Source organism: Arabidopsis thaliana, chromosome 4 (genome assembly GCF_000001735.4).
Source record: "Arabidopsis thaliana chromosome 4, partial sequence".
Taxonomy (NCBI): Eukaryota; Viridiplantae; Streptophyta; class Magnoliopsida; order Brassicales; family Brassicaceae; genus Arabidopsis; species Arabidopsis thaliana.
The window spans coordinates 18,184,434-18,207,506 of NC_003075.7; the positions used below are offsets into that span (position 1 = coordinate 18,184,434).

The 23,073-nt window shown below is 35.7% G+C and overlaps 5 protein-coding genes, 1 long non-coding RNA gene and 1 other non-coding gene across 8 annotated transcripts; 5 read left to right on the forward strand and 2 right to left on the reverse strand.

The window, feature by feature from the left end:
• Positions 1 to 1,003: 1,003 nt before the first annotated feature.
• EDS5 (MATE efflux family protein) lies at positions 1,004 to 4,791 on the forward strand. Its single transcript, NM_120063.6, has 12 exons — positions 1,004 to 1,721; positions 2,312 to 2,406; positions 2,491 to 2,599; positions 2,691 to 2,746; positions 2,831 to 2,886; positions 2,989 to 3,127; positions 3,222 to 3,428; positions 3,503 to 3,742; positions 3,829 to 3,906; positions 4,033 to 4,104; positions 4,210 to 4,272; positions 4,364 to 4,791. The coding sequence occupies exons 1-12, from the start codon at positions 1,307 to 1,309 to the stop codon at positions 4,463 to 4,465; spliced, it is 1,632 nt and encodes a 543-aa protein (NP_195614.2). The 5' UTR covers positions 1,004 to 1,306; the 3' UTR covers positions 4,466 to 4,791.
• AT4G39040 (RNA-binding CRS1 / YhbY (CRM) domain protein) lies at positions 4,579 to 6,175 on the reverse strand. Of its 2 annotated transcripts, none has more exons than NM_179190.1 (3): positions 5,500 to 6,123; positions 4,965 to 5,183; positions 4,579 to 4,879 (listed from the first exon to the last, which is right to left on the reverse strand). In NM_179190.1, exons 1-3 carry the CDS (start codon positions 6,100 to 6,102, stop codon positions 4,859 to 4,861), a joined length of 843 nt encoding a protein of 280 aa, NP_849521.1. In that variant the 5' UTR covers positions 6,103 to 6,123; the 3' UTR covers positions 4,579 to 4,858. The 2 variants fall into 2 exon arrangements, with proteins under 2 accessions (NP_849521.1, NP_195615.1); NM_120064.3 differs by having other exon boundaries at positions 4,639 to 4,884; positions 5,500 to 6,175.
• Positions 5,162 to 5,520, forward strand: AT4G09785. The gene has a single exon (NR_142305.1). It is a non-coding gene; the product is annotated as an other RNA (long non-coding RNA).
• A 2,466-nt stretch (positions 6,176 to 8,641) lies between the features above and the next one.
• On the forward strand, positions 8,642 to 16,395 carry AT4G39050 (Kinesin motor family protein). The gene is made up of 25 exons (NM_120065.3): positions 8,642 to 9,354; positions 9,483 to 9,580; positions 9,663 to 9,752; positions 9,887 to 9,939; positions 10,314 to 10,379; positions 10,477 to 10,530; positions 10,753 to 10,812; positions 10,982 to 11,060; positions 11,155 to 11,222; positions 11,365 to 11,421; positions 11,503 to 11,607; positions 12,000 to 12,104; positions 12,321 to 12,428; positions 12,538 to 12,669; positions 12,759 to 12,941; positions 13,243 to 13,392; positions 13,473 to 13,610; positions 13,692 to 13,811; positions 13,929 to 13,979; positions 14,094 to 14,141; positions 14,282 to 14,431; positions 14,601 to 15,311; positions 15,406 to 15,535; positions 15,630 to 15,727; positions 16,074 to 16,395. Exons 1-24 carry the CDS (start codon positions 9,029 to 9,031, stop codon positions 15,713 to 15,715), a joined length of 3,168 nt encoding a protein of 1,055 aa, NP_195616.2. The 5' UTR covers positions 8,642 to 9,028; the 3' UTR covers positions 15,716 to 15,727; positions 16,074 to 16,395.
• Positions 16,396 to 17,757: 1,362 nt separating this feature from the next.
• AT4G03515 lies at positions 17,758 to 18,157 on the forward strand. Its single transcript, NR_144060.1, has one exon. It is a non-coding gene; the product is annotated as an uncharacterized misc_RNA (transcript).
• A 16-nt stretch (positions 18,158 to 18,173) lies between these two features.
• AT4G39060 (LOW protein: coatomer subunit alpha-1-like protein) lies at positions 18,174 to 20,201 on the forward strand (the record flags this gene model as incomplete). Its single annotated transcript, NM_120066.4, has 4 exons — positions 18,174 to 18,176; positions 18,939 to 19,221; positions 19,311 to 19,456; positions 19,527 to 20,201. 4 exons carry the CDS (start codon positions 18,174 to 18,176, stop codon positions 20,199 to 20,201), a joined length of 1,107 nt encoding a protein of 368 aa, NP_195617.4.
• Positions 20,198 to 22,251, reverse strand: BZS1 (B-box zinc finger family protein). Its single transcript, NM_120067.7, has 2 exons — positions 21,803 to 22,251; positions 20,198 to 21,170 (listed from the first exon to the last, which is right to left on the reverse strand). The coding sequence occupies exons 1-2, from the start codon at positions 21,986 to 21,988 to the stop codon at positions 20,628 to 20,630; spliced, it is 729 nt and encodes a 242-aa protein (NP_195618.2). The 5' UTR covers positions 21,989 to 22,251; the 3' UTR covers positions 20,198 to 20,627.
• Between the last annotated feature and the right edge of the window lie 822 nt (positions 22,252 to 23,073).

Here is a 23,073-nt window from a genome sequence, read left to right on the forward strand (position 1 = left end):
AGCTAGATTTCTTTTTCTTCCTCTCTTTACTTATACACAAGATCTGATCATTGAAGCAAAATAAATCTCATCTCCGATGATCTAACAATAATTTCCATAATTCAAATGCTTTCAGAAAGGATTTCTCAATACAGGTTAAAAATATCAATCTAATCTTTGCAAACTCATTAAACTAATTTAGTTACTTTCCTTAACTTTAAGAAAACAAATCTCAAATTTTGTGGCTATACCACCATTTTCATTGAAACTAACTACTCAATTAACGGTCTGAAAGAGGACAAAAAGATTTTCACAAGTGTACACCAATAAAAGAAAATCGTTTTTTTCCCTTATAAAATGACAAAAATTACCAAGAAATTAAATGGAACATAACTTACGACGAAATTTACCTGACGATTTTTTTTCCTTACTGAAAATTACCAAGAAATCGCGTGGAAGTCGGAAATGTTACATACTTTTCTTTGTAACTACACTGCGAAAGCAAAAAAAAAAAACATAAAGTCAACCTTTTGGGAAAATTGTCGTCTTTGACATCAGAAGAGATTCAAACTAAAATGAATGAGTACGTTACTTGCGTTATGGTTGGGTTTTCCTTTTTAATTTTAGAAACTTTTCTTACTTATATTTTGAATCAACAGTTGATAACACAAGTATAAATTATTATTTTCGCCATCACACTGGAGTCAAGCTCGAGAGAGACTTGTTTCCTAATTTAATTCATAAACTTGTTTCGACAGTGAATATATACATCTTCGAAGAAATAACACCATTGACTTAAAACCAAAATAAATAACAATAGTCTTATAATTTATATTATTCACACTTAAAATTAACAATACAAGTCTTTTCAAAGTCTTTTAATTATATAAACAATAGAAGTCTTTTTCATTGTCTCTTTTTGACTAATTAATAAAGACCATGAAAAGACTTGTATTGTAAGTTTTGAGTGTAAATTGTAATAAATTACTATGGTTTTGTTTGTTTTATATTTCTGCCATCTAAATAATTACATTATATGATAAAATAATTACCCTAGCGACAAATGACAGCTAGAAATGTAATAAGAACACCAACTAAATAATTATGCAGGTTAATAATGGAGCAAGTGATGTTCTTTCTATATACTGTACATTTTCTTTTTAAAAAATTATGTAATTTCGCAGAAGAGAAAAGAAAAACACGTGGTGATTAGAGAGTAGTATAAAGATAGTTGGTTGGGTTCTGTTTTTTTCTGTATCTCGAGGCGCCAAAAACAACAACAAAAAAAACTTCAGAGCGGTGATCAGATTCACCGATTTTTCTCAAAATGCTAATCAAATCCCAAAGATTGACTCTTTTCTCTCCTCTCTTGTCCAAAACAAGACGGATCCCGGTTAACTCCCACCAAACACTGGTCGCAGAATCGGTGATAACTCGGAGAACACTCGGTGCGATCACCGCAACTCCGAGTTTTCATAAAAATCCGGTGGTGATTCGACGGAGGATCAAATTAGAGAGAGTTACGAGGAACTGCGTCAGAATTGATCGGGAAATCGACGAAGAAGAAGAAGAAGAGGAGAAGGAGAGAGGGGATCTGGTGAAACAGAGCATATGGGAACAGATGAAAGAGATAGTGAAGTTCACAGGTCCGGCGATGGGGATGTGGATTTGTGGACCGTTGATGAGTCTCATCGACACGGTCGTCATCGGCCAAGGAAGCTCCATCGAACTCGCTGCTCTTGGTACGCTTTTCAATCATACTTGTCTTTCCGGTTTAGTAGCCAATTTTGAACCGGTGGACTGGTCCCCTACCCAATAGCTAAGCTGTAAGATTCATACACTGTTTTTGGTTCCTTTGTTTAGTCTCTTTCGAATATATTACACAGATTTGGAACCAATAATAGTTTTAAAAACAGGTAAACAAATTAGGCAAGTGTCCAGCTATATCATCTTATTATTTTAATCATTTTCCAAGCCAATCATTAGATTTGTGTCGGTTTACCAACTTCGAAAATTTAGTAGTTGTGTAACGTTTTTCACGATTCTTCTAGACAGAAAAAAATATAATCGGTAACATAATTAAAAGAACAAAATACATATGTTAAAGTTAAATATGTTGGTCTGAAGAAAAGGCAAATGGTTTTAGTCTCGTTGGTCAAAGTTAAAGACCGTTTTCAAGCATTTGATTATACAAATTTGACTAGTCAACGCAAGGCTAACTAACATAATTCAATGGTTAAAAAAGAAAAAATTGTTTGATTTTTGGTGAGAATACGGTAAATAATTGTTAGTATATTTTATATGATGGCTGAGAAAATTACCGGTTTAATAGGACCGGGAACAGTACTATGCGACCACATGAGTTATGTCTTCATGTTCCTCTCCGTGGCTACATCCAATATGGTTGCTACTTCTCTTGCCAAACAGGTTATTTACTTTTTACTCTTTCAACTTTGTTTTCTTCTTCTTCTGATGTCGAAACATCTCAAATGTTATTTATATTTCTTGCAGGACAAGAAAGAAGCGCAACATCAAATCTCTGTTTTACTCTTTATTGGATTGGTTTGTGGACTAATGATGCTTCTGCTCACAAGATTATTCGGTCCTTGGGCTGTTACTGGTAAACATTTTTTAGTACAAAAGTATGTTTCCGTTTTAAGAAATATTTGAGTGAAATGTGTATTTACACTCTTGTCATGGTTTTTTTGCAGCTTTTACAAGGGGGAAGAACATTGAGATTGTCCCTGCAGCTAATAAGTATATTCAGGTTCTTGTTCGTTTGATCATTCTCTGTTTCAAATTCTTCTGATGAATGGTGTCTCTCTTTAACTGGAATCTCTCTGTCTCGCAGATTCGAGGCTTAGCGTGGCCGTTTATCCTTGTTGGATTGGTTGCTCAAAGTGCAAGGTTTCTTACACTTCCCTTCTTATTAATCAGCTTTAACGTTCGATGTTCTGTGTCGATTTTCCGCCTCTTTATTACTTAATTTGATGTGAGAATCTGTCTCAGTCTTGGAATGAAGAACTCATGGGGACCTCTTAAAGCATTAGCTGCAGCAACGATCATTAACGGTCTTGGCGATACAATCCTATGCTTGTTTCTTGGACAAGGTATCGCTGGAGCTGCTTGGGCAACAACTGCTTCACAGGTAATATTAATTATAGTATCATGAAGCCCAACACTTGAAATGTAAATGCAGAAGATTTCATTACGGATTTATGTGTTTGTGTGTTATGTTATAGATTGTTTCGGCTTATATGATGATGGATTCTCTGAACAAAGAAGGCTACAATGCTTACTCTTTTGCGATCCCTTCACCGCAAGAACTATGGAAGATCTCTGCACTCGCTGCACCTGTTTTTATCTCCATTTTCTCCAAGATTGCTTTCTACTCTTTCATAATTTACTGTGCTACTTCCATGGGAACTCACGTTTTAGCCGCTCATCAGGTACATTACAAAACAGAGATCTTTATGCCCAGTCATGTTGGTGTTGTATATTTATAATTGTGGTTTTATTACAGGTGATGGCTCAGACGTATAGGATGTGCAATGTATGGGGTGAGCCACTCTCTCAAACGGCTCAGTCATTTATGCCAGAGATGTTATATGGTGCGAACCGTAATCTTCCCAAGGCTAGAACGTTGCTTAAGTCCCTGATGATTATTGGAGCCACGCTTGGATTAGTCTTGGGAGTTATCGGAACAGCGGTTCCAGGCCTGTTTCCTGGTGTCTACACACATGATAAAGTCATCATATCCGAGGTCTGTTTTTGTTTTTCAAATCAACATTTGTTTCCTGTGTTTTTGATTCTAACTTGGTCTAATCTGATTCTTGATATGTTTGCCAGATGCATAGACTGCTTATACCTTTCTTCATGGCGTTGTCTGCATTGCCCATGACAGTATCCCTCGAGGGTACATTGCTGGTAAATTACAAACTCTTGTTCGATTAGGTGGTTTCTTGAGAAGCAAGCAGCTGAATAAGTCTCTATATTTTTCAATCTTGAAACAAGATAGTATGCTTAAACCAAAGGTTGTTTCTTGTTCACCAGGCGGGACGTGATCTCAAATTCGTCAGCTCAGTGATGAGTTCAAGCTTCATAATTGGTTGTCTCACACTAATGGTACTTTATAGAGTCTCTCATAAACCTTAACTACGTTTATTAATCTTCAAAGACACTTTCAATTTGAGCAAATCTAAAATACTTTTTTGTTGTTGATAATGACAGTTCGTGACAAGAAGTGGCTATGGTTTACTCGGCTGCTGGTTCGTTCTCGTCGGATTTCAATGGGTAAAGACAGACATACACAGCAACATTTTGTTATCAGAGATTTTCTCTTTATCCAAATCTGTCTTTAACCAAATTATGGTTAACATTGCAGGGCCGGTTTGGTCTATATCTACGACGGCTTCTTTCGCCTGGAGGCATACTTAATTCAGATGGGCCGAGTCCATACACGGTGGAGAAGATTAAATCCATTTAAGTCTCAGTTTGATGATCTCATTGATTATCTAAGAGTTTGCCAACAAATGGCTAATTATGATATATCAGGCACCAATGTCAAGAAACGGCTAATTATTGTCAACTTTTTTCTTTGGTCAGAGGCTCAATGTAAATTTAAAGCATAATAGACAAATAATATATACAAGTGTGGTTAGTTCAATCAGTTAGAAAAGATCAAATTCACTGATAGATCGACTCTTCACAAAGCTTCCCAGCAAAGGAGAATTTGGCATAAAAGATCAATGTGATTGTATTTCTAATTGTATTATTATTGGAGAAATGAAAATGCATCACTACTCTTGAGATGAAAACAAACAAACGGGTAAAAATTTAAGCCGTTGGAACTCTACTTCCGCCTCTGCGTCCACGTCCATCAGGTCTCTCTGAATACTCTCTTCTCTACAATAACCAAAAGATTGAATGATCTTCAAACTCAAAAGAATAGAGAGTAAATACGCCATGTTTTCAGGGTTACTTACAAAGGGTTTAGTGGGTCTAGTGTTTGCGTATTTCTGCCTTCTAGTAATTGACATTCTCTCAACTTCCTTCTTCTTCGCCTCTGCTTTCATTTTGGTGGGACTGGGCCTATACAATATCACAGTCCGCCCTATTTGCCCTACTGCTACGGAACCAGTCGCTTCCTCCAAATGCTGCACCGCATCCTCTAGCTCATCGGGCGATGTCTTGCGTATTTTCACCTGTTCCTCATATAAGAATCAACAAGAGACTCGCTCAAGTAAGCCTTGAATGTTTTCCACAGTTTCAATCCATTCTCATAGATCAATCAAACAACAACATTCCTTTCACAAAACATAAGACCAAAACAAAAATCATGATTCCACATAATCTTAAACCCTAGTCGAGTAGAAGAATCATCCCACTTTTAACACATGAGTCAAATAAACCACAAAGTTACACTTCCTCAACTCTAAATCCCTAATTTTGGGGGAGATTACTTCACTTCCATCTCATTAGACCTAAAGATTGAACACAAAACATTAATAAAGTTGATACCTTTAAGAGCTCGTTCTTCTCGAGAGTCTCGAGGAATGAGAAAACGACAGAATCAGTAACACCAGATTTGCCGACGAGTTGACATTTCAATTTATCACCCAAACTATGCGCGTAAGAAGCCAATTCCTTTTTCTCCTTTATCGACAGTTTCAAAGCAGAGCCTCGACTCTTCTTCTTCTTCGTATTCTCTGTTTTCTCCTCTTTATCTCCTATTTCCGAAACCTCCTCAGATGCTTCCGAATCTTCAATTCCTCTCTCGGAAACCACCACTCCACTGTCCTGCTCATCTTCTTCTTCTTCGTCTTCGTATTCGTATTCTTCTGCGCTGAAATCTTCATCCTCGCTCTCTTCGTCTTCTTCGAGATCTGGTTCATCGATGGAAGAGAAGGATTTCACTACGAGTGAAGCAGAATGACAAGGAAGCGGCTTTGAGGAGAATGATTGAAATCGAGGCTTGTTACGGTGATTGGATTGAGAGACTGAAGCGGAGAAGCAAAAGGGTCTGAGGAAGAGACAGACCGGAGACGGTGGTTTGGGATGTCGGAGAAGATTGTGGATAAGGTGAGTCGATGAACAAGACGCTGACGCTGTCACTCTCTCCATTGCACCAAACACTCTCTAACTTTGGTTTCTGGTTTCTTTTTATTATAATAAACCCTTTCAAATATGATTATTTCACAATTAAGACCCTAAATGTTTGATTATTTAGAAAGTAATCTCACCTAAGTATCTCACGGTTCAGATTGCGCCGTGGTTGTTTTGGGTCGTTGTATAATGGGCCAAATTAGGCCCAATTCGACCCATTTAAAAAATGATATTCTCTCCTTCTTTTTTGTTGGTGGGTCACTCAACAATGACATTCTCTACTGTTTTGCACACGCTTTCCTGCTAAAACAAATTAAAATTGGTACGGACCGACACAAATCGGAGATTGATGACGAATTTTTATAAAACATAATTTAATATTTGATAGATTGTCTTTTTCTAGCCTTATTAATTTCCATTTCAGGTATGTTTAAGCTAGTAATTTACTAACACCACCTTTTTTTTTTGCTTTTACTAATACCACGTATTGTTTTATTTTCTCTTTTATTTCGACATTAGCAAGCAAGGGAATTTAAAGATCACACCACATGGCACGTGAGAAAAGAAAAGCATACACGTGAGCCAGCTGTGCAACGATGCTCAAAAAGGTCCTATGACAACTACTTAGCTTCGAGAAGCAGGCACTATATATTTATCGCATAACGGTATTTATTTCATTCAATAATCTTTTTGTTGCATAAATTTACAAAAATTTGAGTGTGTGATGTGTACATATTTCTGACGAATACTTTTTGTTGCATTATCCAAATTTTTACATGTTCCCGAGCCGAGAGTCTAAGACGACGATTTCCAAATTATTGTCGTTGCTGTTATTATAATTGTTAATAATAGTAAGAATTATTATTATTATTTAGGACACGCAAGATTCCACATGATACTGCTTAAGCACTACGTCGAGCTAAAATGAAATACTCGATTTAAATGAACTACCCCATTAGTTACTTGAAGATGAAACGAAACAATTTGGTTTTGGTCTTTTGGATCATATAGTTAAACGTTATGTATCTTACTCAGTTTATTTTAATGAAGTTTGTTGTTTGGTATATCAATTAGCCTTAGATGTCAAATCAAAACGAAACAAAAACATGAAAATTCAATTTGGCGTTAAATCAAAATAATAATTAATATTCCATGGATAATTAATATACACTTAGCAAATTACCGAAGTACCCTTGCTATCTCGTTGTCGTCAATAATCAAAATTACAGTATTAACCCAATTAAGAGCGTTTAGCGTCTACGTGTAAAGCGGTATCAGGAGAAAGGAGCAGCGATCACATGGGTGGCTTAAATCTATATCCTCCGGTTCCTCACCGGCCAATTATTCTCGCGCGTGTCTCCGCTCCTCTCTGATGCGCGTCACTCAAAAAGTTTGAGTCAAACTCCAGTAATATTTTTGATTTATTTTGTATTTTCAAGAATTTCTTAAAAATTGCTGTTACGTAATTTACAATGCAATGTCTCGCGGTAAAGGTAGAGCCGGAACTCAAGTCAGATCAATCTCCGTGTATGATTGTGTTCGCATCCAATGTTAATAATTTCAGGATTTGTATTTTCCAAGTTAAAGGATACTATTGTTAACTAACGTATATGCTGACAAAAAAAATAAAAAAATAACGAATATTATAAATTTATATCAGTCGCATAATGAAATGTGTAATTTCACCCAGACAAAAATATCTCTACAGAACAAAAAAAAAACGTTTGTTATATATGTTTATTCTGTATATTTAAAATGTAGTCTAACGTTTGTTCTATATGTCTACAATGTGTATTTATATTTAAAACATATTCCATCCTTAATTTGCTTTATATTATTGTTACACCATTCATAGTAATGGAAGAAATATCTATTGGCATTCTATACTTTATGATATATATATATATATGAACCAAAGTATTGTATGTCCAACTGGGACATTTTATATGACGGCGGACGAATAAAGCTTAGCAGATATATATGTACGTGCTGGTAACTCCATATTCATTATTTTGGATTTAAGTTGTAACTCCATACACAATACACATTGATGGATTAGCATTGCATTTTTTTTATGGCATTTTATATCAAAAGATTCTCAATCAAAACTTAGATAGATTCCTAAAGCTTGTAATTAAAGCATCAAACATATTTGTTAACCAGTTATTATTTTTGAAATCGAGTAGTGTTTTGTTGATGCTACATATTATTCCATCATAAAAAGAAAATTAATGTGTGTGTAAGTGTGTTTGAAATAAGTCAATATCTTAGTACAGTAATTAACTAATTATACGAAGAAGAACTATAAGGGTAAAAACGGTAATTACAGTATTTGGTCAGCCATAGTTATTCCCGCTCGTCTCTTGAAAAAAATTCAAACCGGTAAACCATTTTGGTCATACACGTTACAGTAACACGGTGGTCTGGTCTTCAATAATAACCACGTCAGCAGCATACAGTAAAAACTACTTTAAATGTTTTTTTTTATTCTCACCCAAGAAAATAATTTATTTTTGTTTTGTCGTTCTCCTTCCTAAATAATTTTTCAACTACCACAATTAATTTAAAAATTAAAAATAGAGTATATTTGGAAAGGCACAAAAAAAAGAAACAAAATTCAAAATCTGAAATTTCTCAGCCTCCTCGTTTCTTCACCCAGAGGAGAGAGAAATCTGAGGAATTCGATCTTCGCTTAAAGAAGACGAAACAATCTCTCTCTCTTTCTCTCTTCAATGGTCTCACCATCTCTGTCTACCATCTCCTAGCCAAAGAAGAAGACGAGAAGAAGAAGAGAGGGTCACAACAATGCTTTATTCTTCTTATGTCTCCAGCCATGTGAGCTCCCACTGACACATTCTCTGCATCTTCGGAAGTTTTGTTTTGGTTTGATTCTTCTCACCGATTCCTGCGACCGAGTTTGACCCTCGAGTTTCGAGGTTAGTGGATGGCTTCATCCTCATCGAGAACTAGAAGCAGTAGACCTCCAAGTCCCGCTTCTTCCACTTCTTCTTCTCATCTCAGCAACCGTCTCATTCCTCGTTCTAACTCTACCTCTGCTTCCTCATTGATTACCTCCGCCGCCGGAATCGCCTCCCGATCTATGACGCCTAGTCGCACCTTCTCCGACTCGGGCCTTATCGGCTCCGGCAGCTTTGGAATTGGATCGCCTGTTCCCTACCCGTCAGAGGAGCTTCTCGGTGACCCTATGGACGATACTATTAGCTCTGAGCGGGATAGTATCTCCGTCACCGTTCGTTTTCGTCCGTTGAGGTATGCTAGATCTGATCTCGCCATGGACCAGATCTATTGCAGAGATTACAGTTTTCATGTAGATGCAATTGGAGTCAATTCTTTATTGGGGTTTGCAAATTCAAGTTTTTATCTTTGTGGGTTTGCAGTGATAGAGAGTATCAAAGAGGAGATGAAGTTGCTTGGTACCCTGATGGTGATACATTGGTTAGGCACGAGTATAACCCACTCACAGCTTACGCATTTGGTATTTGGTTCACCTCTCAATTATTCTGAATGTTTTCTTGTAATCATTGAGTGAATGTTTTCCAAATTTGTTTTGATGCCAGATAAAGTTTTTGGACCACAGGCAACTACTATTGACGTTTATGATGTAGCTGCGAGACCAGTAGTCAAGGCAGCAATGGAAGGTGTTAACGGTAAGTAACATTGCTGCAAAATTCAGCTTTACCAAAATCTGTATCTTTTATATAGAAATATCCTCTAAACCAATTGGTCCGCAAGTAGTATTGCTTGCAACATATTTTCTGACTCAGGGTTGGAATTTTGACAGGAACCGTTTTTGCTTACGGTGTTACTAGCAGTGGAAAGACACATACAATGCATGTAAGGGTTTTAAAAAAGAAGAATCCTTATACGCCTTTCTCTCTAGTTTTTCTTCAAAACACATGTGCTATGAATTGGGATCTCTTCTTCAACTTGGTCCCCCTTTGGTATCTGCTGGTTATTCTGGGTTACTCTAAACATTTACATGGTAGCAAAAGATACCATACAAATACCAACTTGCCATCATTAATTGGTGATGGTTATGTGAGTTGGAAATCCTCGTATGAATGGAATTTGAAGGTCTTCATTTAGATTGGCTGTGCTTATCTTTAGTGAAGTAGCTACGTTGGGTCTTTAGTTCCCGTCCAAACAAGTAGAACCTAAATCTGATGTTCTTTTTGTTCTGCCATTGGTTGCTTTTGCAATATGCATAGGGTGATCAAGAATCTCCTGGGATCATACCGCTAGCAATAAAAGACGTGTTCAGTATCATCCAGGATGTAAGTGGTCTTAACGGGGTTCATGTCTTTTCTCATCTCATCACGACTTTTTTATATGATTTCATGCTCGCTAACTGGCTACATTTTTATATTTCAGACTCCAGGAAGGGAGTTCCTGCTCCGTGTTTCATATCTTGAAATATACAATGAGGTAAGTGGAACTTTTTATCCTTGATATATTTACTTGGTAATCCCTGAAAAGTAGATATTTTTAGATTGGGATATGTTTTCTAGTTCTTCTGCCTTATCTTTGAGAACTAGAATGCTTAAAAATATAGAGAATTGGGTGACTGTTCATGATCTTCTTGGTTTTACATGTGTGCTTCTATGTTTCAGATATCCGCAGTTTATCTGATAACCGTCTTTGTATCAGGTGATAAATGATTTACTGGATCCAACAGGCCAAAACTTACGTGTTAGAGAGGATTCCCAGGTTTGCTTCAACCTCTATAGAATGCTTGGCTTTCTCCCATTTCTCTCTCACACACGCACACACATTGTGCTCTACTAGAATAAATGTGAACAAATTAGCTTAGAATCACATGTGAATTTGATATCATTTGAGAAAAGATATTGATTCGTTTTGCGTTTTGTTTTTCTAGGGCACTTATGTTGAGGGTATCAAGGAAGAAGTTGTTTTGTCTCCTGGCCATGCACTATCATTCATTGCAGCTGGGGAAGGTTATTAGATAATTTAACCCCTGAAACATGTTTTGATTTTGTCAACTCTGTCCTTCCCGCCTCTACTTAACATTGCTGTTGTTTTTAATTGCAGAACATCGTCATGTTGGTTCAAATAATTTCAATTTGTTGAGCAGCAGAAGTCACACTATATTTACACTGGTACGTCTTCATGCTCCAAGCTCCAAGAGCTTGTCATATTGTAATTTGTAGCCTCTTTTCAGTGTCTCGGCATGATGTTTTGCTCTTACAAGGTGTCCTTACAATGTACATGTTTTGAAGTCTAATTTGTATGTGTTTGCAGATGGTTGAAAGTAGTGCTACTGGAGATGAATATGATGGAGTTATCTTTTCTCAACTCGTAAGGGCCTCTTTCTTTTTGTTATTGTATAAGATCAATTAGTTTTGAAAATGGGACCTAACTGTATATTTTCTTGTTTAGAATTTGATTGACTTAGCTGGATCTGAGAGTTCGAAAACTGAAACAACTGGATTGAGGAGGAAGGAGGGTTCATACATCAACAAGAGTCTTCTAACTCTTGGAACTGTAGGTGTCTATTTTTGATTCGAGCTATCTTTCTATTTTTCATCTGTTTCTTTAGACATTTAAGGTTGGCATGTCCATCAGAAGCTTTGTTACTGAATAATGATGAACTTGCTTACAGGAGTAACTCAATTAGTTTCCACATTCCATTGTTGGCATTAGATAATCAGAAAGGAGTATGCAGTTGTGATGGGAATATACTTGGGATTTTCAGTACTTTTTTTTCTTGATGTAGTGCTGCTAGTACTTCTTGATCGATGTTTGATGTTCTGATAAGTAGTCTGTTGCCCTTATTATACTTTATGCCTGTCGGTGGTAGCATCTTCAGTCACTTAAACCTTTGAGATGGTAGGGCGTTTTACTTATAATTATCTCTTGTGGTTTCATTTATGAAGGTGATTGGAAAACTTAGTGAGGGTAAGGCAACTCACATTCCATATCGTGACTCTAAGCTAACTCGTCTTCTGCAATCTTCATTAAGTGGTCATGGACATGTGTCGGTAAGACTCTTCTGTATCTGACTCTGTTGCAATATTTCCCCAATTCCTATATACTGGTTTCCCATGGTTGGCTCTCTTAGAATTTTTTGATTGCAATACTCTATGCTTGTTTTGTTTATATTGACTAATTTGTAAGAAGCAGTTAAGCATTGAGCTGATGGTGCTCCACCATAACAACAGAAAAGCTAATTGAGTTTTTCTGTTTGCTTTTTATAGCTCATATGTACAATTACTCCTGCGTCCAGCAGTAGTGAGGAAACTCATAACACATTGAAGTTTGCCAGCAGGGCAAAGAGTATAGAAATATATGCTTCACGCAATCAGGTGATGTTTTGACCTGTTTTACAATTAAGTACATTGCTATACTCAAGGGTATATAAGCTTGAACCTCTGCTTGATTTGTTTTCTTTTCTTTTTCATTTCTGAAAAGCAGATTATAGATGAGAAGTCATTAATTAAGAAATATCAAAGAGAAATCTCAACCCTCAAACTAGAACTTGATCAGCTTAGAAGGGGTATGCTTGTTGGTGTCAGTCATGAAGAGTTAATGAGCTTAAAGCAACAGGTTCGGACCTTCCCCAAGACCTTTATCTTAAAAATTCTTACTGTGTTCTAAAGGCAGTGAATTAACTAACTATCCATTTATCACAACAGTTAGAAGAAGGGCAAGTGAAAATGCAATCAAGATTGGAGGAAGAAGAAGAAGCCAAAGCAGCTCTAATGAGCAGAATCCAAAAGCTTACCAAGCTCATACTAGTCTCTACCAAGAATTCTATTCCTGGATATTCGGGTGACATACCTACTCATCAGCGCAGTCTCTCTGCGGGTAAAGATGATGTAAGTTTTTTGCTCCAACCAGTGATACAATCTAATTGAAAAATTCTTGCTATTTCAAATAATCGGTTTTAGTGATTCTGTTAGTTATTTAATCGATCCTGGCTGTGTAGTTTTGGAATAATAGGTTTTGATGATTTAACCTGAATAAGTTTCTGTTTTGTTTGTTCAAAGCTTCTTGTCTCTGGACCATGTAATTGAAAATCTATCTGTTCCTTATTTTTCTTCTGCTGCAGGTTGCTTCCACATCTCAGAAGCTGTTTCAAAACACAATGACTAATTATGTTATCTCTTTGCTTTTCAGAAATTCGATTCTCTACTGTTGGAAAGTGATAATCTGGGATCTCCATCTTCGACCTTAGCTCTTCTATCAGAAGGTTCTTTAGGTTTTAACCACAGGCGATCTTCTAGCAAGTTGAATGACGAAAACTCGCCGGGTGCAGAATTTACTCAAGTGAGTAAATTACCCCAACGTTTCTGTTGACTGTTAGAAAAATGGTATCTGATTGTTGTGTGGCTTGTGGCGTTTTGTAGGGTGTCATGACGCCGGACGAAATCGACCTTCTGGTTGAACAAGTTAAGATGCTTGCTGGTGAGATAGCTTTCAGTACGAGCACACTAAAGCGTTTGGTGGATCAGTCCGTAAATGATCCGGAAAACTCACAAACTCAGGTAACATAGTAGTACTGTCCACCTGAAGTGGCACATTTAACTTATTCTTAACTAACTAACCTAAGAAATTATTGCATGCAGATACAGAATCTGGAACGCGAGATTCACGAAAAGCAAAGGCAAATGAGAGGCTTGGAACAGCTCATAATTGAGAGTGGTGAAGCTTCCATTGCCAACGCATCATTAGTTGAGATGCAACAGGTATTTAACCTCCACATCTCATTCACGGCGAGAACATGATGGTTGACCTTTTCAAAGTCACTGGTTTAAGACTAAACGATGATCTGCTCTGATATCTTGCTCTTTTGTTGTTTTCAGAAAGTTATGAGTCTGATGACCCAGTGCAATGAGAAGAGCTTTGAGCTGGAGGTGAATTTTTATTTTTATTTTTATTGAAAGTACCGCCTTGTTTTCTACATTATCAAAATCAGAAGATTGATTATCTTCACCGTATGCTTAAACTTGGTTCTACCCCTGTCACAGATCAAATCAGCTGATAATTGCATTCTCCAAGAACAACTACAGGAAAAGGTCGGTACATGTTTTTCTCGTATTGAAGTCGTGCACAATTCTCTTCTTTTTACTCCATTCTTCTTGCTTATATCTAATTCATCCTTTGAACATTGTTCTGCGAAAAAATGCTTCTTATCACACTTGCTCCAACAATGCAGTGTACCGAGAACAAAGAACTACATGAAAAGGTGAATCTTCTAGAGCAACGCTTGAATGCAGTATCTAGTGAGAAATCCTCTCCATCTTGTTCCAATAAAGCGGTATCTGGAGAGTATGCAGACGAACTAAAAAAGAAAATACAATCGCAGGTAAATTTATAAACATACATTCTCAGTTCTCACAAGTATCCCAGTAAATACCTCTGCGGATCAATAAATATCAAGTAACATAGATTTATGCATTTATTTGTAAATCTGATCCTCCCTTAATGCTAACATAAATCTCATTCTTACGTGGATGTTTATGTTTTGTATTTAGGAAATTGAGAACGAAGAGTTGAAGCTAGAACACGTGCAAATCGTGGAAGAGAACAGTGGGTTACGAGTACAAAATCAAAAACTAGCTGAAGAAGCTTCATATGCTAAGGAGTTAGCCTCTGCGGCTGCTGTTGAGCTGAAAAATCTTGCTAGCGAAGTAACAAAACTCTCACTACAAAACACAAAGCTAGAAAAAGAATTAGCAGCTGCAAGAGACTTGGCTCAAACGCGTAACCCCATGAACGGAGTTAATCGCAAGTATAACGATGGGGCAAGGTCAGGAAGAAAGGGAAGGATTTCCTCAAGTAGGTCAAGTGGAGATGAGTTTGACGCATGGAATCTAGACCCAGAAGATCTTAAAATGGAGTTGCAAGTAAGGAAACAACGAGAAGTGGCTCTTGAGTCTGCATTGGCAGAGAAAGAGTTTATAGAAGATGAATACAGGAAAAAAGCAGAAGAGGCAAAGCGAAGAGAGGAAGCTTTAGAAAACGATTTGGCAAACATGTGGGTACTTGTTGCCAAGTTGAAGAAAGACAATGGTGCATTGCCTGAACCCAATGGCACTGACCCTGGAAGAGAATTAGAGAAGAGTCAAAGCCATGCGGTTCTGAAAGAGAGACAAGTCTCGAGTGCACCGAGACAACCTGAAGTAGTAGTAGTAGCTAAAACCGAAGAGACACCAAAAGAGGAACCACTCGTTGCTCGTCTCAAGGTAAATGTAATGAGATGAGTTTTCTACATTTACCTGTGAAACAGTCTTTTCTTTCAAATATCATTAACAAGATTTTGCTGTAATAATGAGACAGGCACGAATGCAAGAAATGAAAGAGAAAGAGATGAAATCGCAAGCGAATGGAGACGCAAACTCTCACATTTGTAAAGTATGTTTCGAATCTCCCACTGCGGCAATTCTACTCCCTTGCCGTCATTTCTGCTGTAAGTCACAACTTCATCTCCATGAAACCTCATGTCTCTTCTTTTATCAAAGAGTTGTATTAAAAAGATGAAAATCTCTGATTCATTGTTACAGTATGTAAATCCTGTTCCCTTGCTTGCTCTGAATGCCCAATTTGCCGCACAAAGATCTCTGATCGGCTCTTTGCGTTTCCGTCTTAACCAGTTGAAAAGGTAACCTTTCTAGCAAGTGGATGCGTCTTTTATGTTACATTCCATTTTAGGTTTAGTAAATGTAGAAATCAAATTGAAGCTAAAAACTGAGTTTGGATTGTCTATCACAACTGTATATGAGAAACTCAAAGTTAAAGTTTGGTTTTTGATATGTAGAAAACAAAAGCTGACTTACCCAATTCTTTAAGCTTTTTAGGTTCAGTGTTTGGATTAATTATTGGTTAGATTTATTCTTAGTGTCAACCCGATTAAACACTAATATTATGATCAATATCAGATGTTAAAACAGATCAGATAAGACTTAAAAAAAAGATGTAAATATTGATTAACTTGCATGATTATGCAGGTCTCTAAGAACTGTGGGTGAAGCCTGTTGCTAAATATTTTGGGGAGAGAACAGGTTGGGATTTTTAAAGGAATTAGTTTTGTATGTAATTTTATGTCCATCAGTCTATGCTTATATTTTGATATTTATCATTAAAAATGGGGGAATCGGAAAAATCAAACATATACGTAATACCAAACTTTTCTGTTACCAAAAAAAAAGAAAAAAAAAAAAGATTGGAGCAAACTCTTTAATTTTTCTCGTTTGAGGTCGCTTATTCAGAGCGAGGCACCAACAAAAGAATGCCGTAAAACTACTACAAAATCCAAAAATTGATTGTTTTCTTCCTTTTTTTTTTCCTTAAGAACTTTGATATTTAGAAGTTTTATTTTACCGTAATCACTATTTAATTACAATTTCAAAATTTTACCGTAATCACTATTTAATTACAATTTCAAAAAGAAATATTAATATATCATTTTGATGAGTAATAATCCTAAGATTAATCAATAAGGGGAGAAAAATAAAAGGTGCGGTGATAGGAAAAGTTGATGCTTTGATTATCTCCCTACTTAATGTGGGGGTGGGGCGATCAGTATTCTTCCAAAATGATTATTTGAAGATCACAACGCAATAAGTGTTATAAAACATCTTATATTATATAATTATCAAAAATTATACAAAGAACAAAACAAAAAAAACATATAAAATTTAGTATGTTTATATATTTAGTATAAACATATAAATAATGTCATCTTTATATAAATTTAATATCAAACAAAATAAAAGAAAAAACCAAAAAACCTTTTAAAAATCTAAATTAAAAACTTGGTTACTAAAATCTACATAAAGATGATATGAAAACAAGTTGAATGTTTGGAATCACTAACAACCGAAGCTTGATCCAAAATCCGGTTAGTTTCATATATCTTTTTGTAAATTTAGTATCAAACAAAATAAAATAAAAAAACCAAAAAAAACTTTAAAAATTTCAAAGAAAAAACTTTGATTCTAATCTGTATAAAGATGATATGAAAACAAGTTGAATGTTTGGAATCGCTAACAACCGAAGCTGGAACCAAAATCCGGTTAGTTTCATATATCTTTTTGTAAATTTAGTATCAAACAAAATAAAAGAAAAAAAACCAAAAAACTTTTAAAAATCCGAATAAAAAACTTTGATACCAAATCTATATAAGGATGATATGAAAACAAGTTGAATATTTGGAATCACTAACGACCGAAGCTGGATCCAAAATCCGGTTAGTTTCATATATCTTTTTGTAAATTTAGTATCAAACAAAATAAAGGAAAAAAATCAAAAAAAGTTTTTAAAATCCGAATAAGAAACTTCGATACCAAATCTATATAAAGATGATATGAAAACAAGTTGAATATTTGGAATCACTAACGACCGAAGCTGGATCAAAAATCCGGTTAATTTCATATATCTTTTTGTAAATTTAGTATCAAACAAAATAAAACAAAAAAAAACAAAAAAGCTTTAAAAAATCCGAATAAGAAACTTTGATACCAAATATATATAAAGATGATATGAAAACAAGTTGAATATTTGAAATCACTAACGACCGAAGCTGGATCCAAAATCCGGTTAGTTTTTATTTACATCTCTTTATGTAGATTCAGTATAAAAATAAATAAAATTAAACATAAAAAAAATCTTTTAAAAGTAAAAATCTTTTATTACAGAAAAAGAAAATTAGGAAAGCACAAACCTTGGTTCTCGCTGGTGATCATGATTATGGATCGATCGATGAAACACAAATTCGTCTGCTTCCTCCGCAGTCGAATTGTAGTTTTAAAGCCAAAGAATCTGCCAACTGGTCGTCAATTTCACTATCCCTCTCTTGGCCATCGTCCTTCTCCGTCGTGTAATCATATCCTTCGCCGCCGTTGAAAGAATCCTTGGGTGAAAGCGTTTCGGTGGCGAGATCTTTGATCGTGTGAAATTAGGGAGTCACGAACTAAAAAGTGAACTCGATTGATTGAAGATTGTTGTCACGAGAGAAGGAAAGCACATCAGTGATCAGTCTCGCAGGGAAATTGCAGGTAAAAAAAGAAAGAAGAAGAAGAAGAAGAAGAAGAAGAAGAAGATCAAAGATGGTATTTTGGTTTTTGATTTCTCAACGAAGAAGAAGAAACGAGAGTTGGAGTATTTATCAGCAAACGCTCCATTGAAAAAAAAGGAAATTGTCTCCTTTATTATGTTTTGCGAAGAAAAGGAAATTGATCAAGGTAACAAAAAGTCAAATTAAGTTACCGTTACAAGAATAAATATGTTTCTTCTGTAATTTATATGATGTTTAAAATTTAGAGCGATTGTTGAAAGAGATGGAAACATCAACAAAACAAGCCTTGTAAAGTAACACAAATCTATAAAAGTCAAACCTAGTCATCTATTAGCATAATGCTCGGAACAGAATGAAAAATATGCCACTAGCACAATCTTACTCAATCATATATAGTTGTTCTTACTATTTTTATTTGTTATTGCTCTGAGTAGAGCGAGAGAGTAGAGTCCACTTTCATTTTCAGTCGTAATCGTTTCTTTGATTTTCAACACACATTGTAATTATTAGTTAATATTTATGTTAATTTGATTAGAAGTTTTTAATACATGTCAAGATCTAATAAATCAAATATATACCTAATATAGTTACCAAAAAGAAAAGTTAAGAAAAAATATATATATATATATATATATATATATATTCATGATTAGTATATATAAATATACTTTAAAAAAATAGTTTTTCTATTTCGAGAATTATATATATATATATATATATATCCCTTATTTCTATTTTATATATAGGTTTTATTATTAAAGAACCCTAGTCGTGTATTTTCTTAACAACAATTTAGCTACATGTAAACCGCCGCTATGGAGTCCAATATAGGAACACCGGACGAGACGTCAAAGCATCCTCCACGGCCTCCGTCTTCGTTTTTATCACTACCGGAGGATATTGTTTTGAGCAGCTTGGCTCGTATCGATATCGTACTACCCAAAGCTCTCTCTTGTCTCCAAGAGCTTCCGCTCGTTGGTCCTCTCAGACTTACTCTATGAGGTACGAAGCGAACTTCAAACTCAAGAAGAATGTGTTTATCTCGGCCTACAACCGCCCAACAAACGTTGTCCCATCTGGTTTAGTCTCTGGATAAAACCTGATGATCAAACCCTTAACCAATATTGCAACATTCAAGAAAAGTCTACTAGAAATTTATTGGTACCAGTTCCATCTTCCTATACTCCTTTCCCACCAAATTTAATATGCGCAGAGGTTGGCTCAGAAATTTACACGGTCGGCAGCCATATATATCATGCGATGTGGGTCCATAATGAGCTGACTGGCAACGGTCGTAAAGCCCCTAGCATGATGGTGGGTCGCATGGAACCCCATGTATGCGTTCTCGGTGAGAAAATATATGTAATGGGAGGTTGTCGACCAGATGAATCAACGAATTGGGCTGAGGTTTTCGACCCAAAGACTCAAACTTGGGAACCTTTACCGGACCCTGGCCCCTGAGGTCCGGCTCTCTTTAAATAAAAAGATCTTACCGATGGATGGAAATATTTGTGTGACGATCAAGAAGAAGAATGTGGAGAGCAAGAAGAAGAAGAAGAATGTAGAGAGCAAGAACAAGAAGAAGGACTTCGTTTACCTTTTAAAAGAAAAAAAATGGGAAGTTGTCAAGGATCACTCAAGCTTGGTGGAGAAATATTGTGTCATAGAGAATGTAGAATACACTTATGCGGATAAAAGATGTTGGTGGATGGAAACAACGTCGTCAGAAGAGTCGTCAGAAGAGTGGAGATTGGTCAACGGTTTGACTGGACTTGATGCGTACGTTATAAATGATACTGAATTTTGTACTTATGGTGGAAAGCTTCTACTCTTTTGGGACAGTCCTGCCTTGTCTCCTCTTGATCAAACCAAGAAAATTTGGTGTGCTGTGATTTTGCTTGACAAGAGTCTCAATGATGAAGTTTCGGGTCAGATTGAGTGGGCTGATGTTGTTCTTACAGTCCCTGTGTCCTATACACTCTGGGATTGTGTGAAATTCTCGACATACTCAACAATATGCTTTCCAGTTTTGTTTTTCAATACACAAACACACACCTAGTCTGGTGTTTTTTAATCCAAAAGTTATGATACTACATTGTATTAGTTTACGATTTTATTTTTAAAAAGTTCACAGTTTTTAGTGTTGGAGCTCTGTTTTCTCAAAGTGGTGCCAGGCACTGTTTGACTAAAATTTCGGCTAATCCCTTACGGAATGTCATTGATTCATATCGATTTCAAATACGTATCCAGATCTTCTTCATCTGTTACAGTGTATAGATATCAATACAACAAATACCTGAAATTAAATTCAAAGAAAAAGAAACTAAGATTAAAAGAGGATTGGTTGACAAAATAAATTTAAAATCATAATGTGAGATAAATATAGAAACAACAATACTAAAAAACGAAAACAACAAGTTGGTTTGGATTCATGATTACAAACCCCAACTTATAAAAAAAAGACTATAATTCGACAGAAATAAGTTCAAGAGAAGGGTTTGTGATCCCAAAACCCTTGATGATGGAATTGTGAAGAACCATCATAAACCCTATAAGACTCACTGTTATTGTTATTAGTAATAATGTTATCCTCATAGGAGACACAAGAAGGGTGTTCAAGCAAATCCTCCACTCTCCAACCCGGTAATGTCTCCATCAAATACTCGGATATACTACCTGTACAACCCGATCCCGACCCCGAATCGCTCACGTGATGGTAGTTTTCTTCTATCCCATAATAGCAATTGCTCGTGGTCGTCGAAGAAGAGCTCGTAAATACCTCATTGGAGGCCGAGCTCGGGACCTCGCTCGATACTGATTTTGGTCGGGTTTTGGCTCGACCAAATGCAGCAGCAGAGTTGGAATTGGAGGCTCTTGGGTAGGCTGACGGGGAGGCAGAGATCTTAACGCCGGTAAGGAGGAATCTATTGTGTTTCTTAGTGTGCTCATTAGCTTGATGTATTGGAATGTCACATTCTCTGCATAGTATTGCTCTGTCTTCTTGGCAAAATAATAATGCACGCCTCTCCTGTCATATGTATAAAGGTTTAGTACCATTTAATAATAGATAATCAAGAAGACTCTTGTTTTGTATCCATCTATTTTAAAACATACTTATCTGCTAGATTTGACCTTTTCAAACAAAAAACATTCCATTTTATTGTTTTATTTTATTTAATGAACAGCAAAAAGAAATATCCTTTTCTCCACGGCTTACCTTCCCAAAGAAGAAAGTATTTTAATATCGTAATAACTAATAACTCGATTTAATTGGTTAATATCTTAAGTTTGATTAGTGTGTAACCAAATAAATCACCAAGGTGTTTGGTAAGCTCAATCTCTGTTCTCTTTTTGAGAAAAGTAATATTTGGTCGTGGCCATAAAATTCCTCGTCAAAAATTGTGTGAAACCTCAAATTTGCTAGGAAAGGAAGTAAACTTGTTGCCAAATAATCATTTTCTCACCAACCAACAAACAAATCTCGGAAAGAAAGAAGAAAAAAAAAGTGACTCAGGTCACCCGAAACATCCGTTCATGAAACCAGATTTCCATCAATACTATAACATATCTAAAAGCTCACAAATTTTCCAAGTGAAGATTATAATTCTATCAAGAAAGGCAAAAAAAAAGAGAGAAGTGTTAAATTTTGTTGTTACGTACCCCGCAAATATCACAAAGAGGAGCATCTTTGAAAGTAGGAGAAGTGAGAGAGAACCGGAGATGTTTCCCGGCTAGTTTATTGGCGAAATGAACATGGCGATCGCAACCATTACAAAGAGCTGCTTCATCCGCACAACAAAACACCGAAGCTTCTTCTTTATCACAAACAGCACACCAAATCTTCATCTTTCTATTTTCTTTCCTCTCTGTATTACAAAAATAACTTTATTTTTTATTGTTTCTTGAATATAACAAAATTGCTTCTTCTCACTCTCTCCCTCAACTTGTACCTTTGGACCAGTACTATATAGTAGTGTTTATGTAGAGACACTCATGTGGGTGAGTGTATGTAGAGGTTGATGGGGTATAAGTGTGGGCAAAAGGGTAAGAATAATGTGTTGGCTTTATAGATAAGCAGCTTAGGTTTCCTTTGTCTTTTTTAACTCCTTCCTCTCATTTTCTTGATTTGATAGCTACTCTCTCCTTTGCTTTCAATGCCCCCAAATTGACTTGTTTTGGTTTTGGTTTCACACCCGGTTTGATCTGGTTTAGAATTCAGGGAACTTAAACAAAAGCATACCGGGTATGTAAGTCAATTAGTATACGTTTTAATCACAAATTACATTAAATTTCGGTTTCATAGAAGGAGGCAGATATTATAATTGATAGGAACTTGACGGTAGTACTAGTATGATTAAGTTAGTTAATTTTTGTTTCATTTAATAACACTGAGAACTATTAATTGGTAGTTAAGCTCATTTGTTTCTTTAGTTTAAATGAGTCTTAAACTCTTAATGCTTTAGAAAAATATTATGTAATTTATACGAATGTAAGGAAAAACAAAAATGATGAATCAGTTTAATTGTTTCTTTTATATTACCGAAATAGGTAAAGAGGCCTAGAAGTGGGAACTTTTAAGGCTCTTATGGAAGAAAAAGTGCAAAAGTGGAATTTAATAGTACAATCTTTTTGGTCTAAAATTCATCTTTTTAGTCAGATGCTAGTTAATCTAATTAATAGAAACGACAAAAAAATCGAAATAAAAACTAATTAAAGAAATGGAAAAGGTGGGGGAACTTTGAGAAATGGCCAGCTCTTCATGCCAGCTTTTGTCTTCCATCATCCATGTGTATATCTACTTCCTTTTTTTTTTTTTTTTACCTCAATAAATAAATATCGCCGCTCTTTTTTTTTATATAGATTTTATGTGTATTAGTTGAACAAATAGTATAAATTATTGAATGGCAAATCCATTTTCCAATCTTCTTCAT

Excerpts from the sequence above, each read along its gene's own strand:
- EDS5 (NM_120063.6), top strand. The coding sequence starts at position 1,307 with ATGCTAATCAAATCCCAAAGATTGACTCTTTTCTCTCCTCTCTTGTCC. Across the intron at positions 3,429-3,502 it reads ACGTTTTAGCCGCTCATCAG|GTGATGGCTCAGACGTATAG; the intron begins GTACATTACAAA and ends GTTTTATTACAG. Across the intron at positions 3,743-3,828 it reads ATAAAGTCATCATATCCGAG|ATGCATAGACTGCTTATACC; the intron begins GTCTGTTTTTGT and ends TATGTTTGCCAG.
- AT4G39050 (NM_120065.3), top strand. The coding sequence starts at position 9,029 with ATGGCTTCATCCTCATCGAGAACTAGAAGCAGTAGACCTCCAAGTCCC. Across the intron at positions 12,105-12,320 it reads GTGGTCATGGACATGTGTCG|CTCATATGTACAATTACTCC; the intron begins GTAAGACTCTTC and ends TGCTTTTTATAG. Across the intron at positions 15,312-15,405 it reads CACTCGTTGCTCGTCTCAAG|GCACGAATGCAAGAAATGAA; the intron begins GTAAATGTAATG and ends ATAATGAGACAG.
- BZS1 (NM_120067.7), bottom strand. The coding sequence starts at position 21,988 with ATGAAGATTTGGTGTGCTGTTTGTGATAAAGAAGAAGCTTCGGTGTTT. Across the intron at positions 21,171-21,802 it reads CTCTTTGTGATATTTGCGGG|GAGAGGCGTGCATTATTATT; the intron begins GTACGTAACAAC and ends TACATATGACAG.
- AT4G39040 (NM_120064.3), bottom strand. The coding sequence starts at position 6,102 with ATGGAGAGAGTGACAGCGTCAGCGTCTTGTTCATCGACTCACCTTATC. Across the intron at positions 5,184-5,499 it reads AGAAGAACGAGCTCTTAAAG|GTGAAAATACGCAAGACATC; the intron begins GTATCAACTTTA and ends TATGAGGAACAG. Across the intron at positions 4,885-4,964 it reads CTAGACCCACTAAACCCTTT|AGAAGAGAGTATTCAGAGAG; the intron begins GTAAGTAACCCT and ends TGGTTATTGTAG.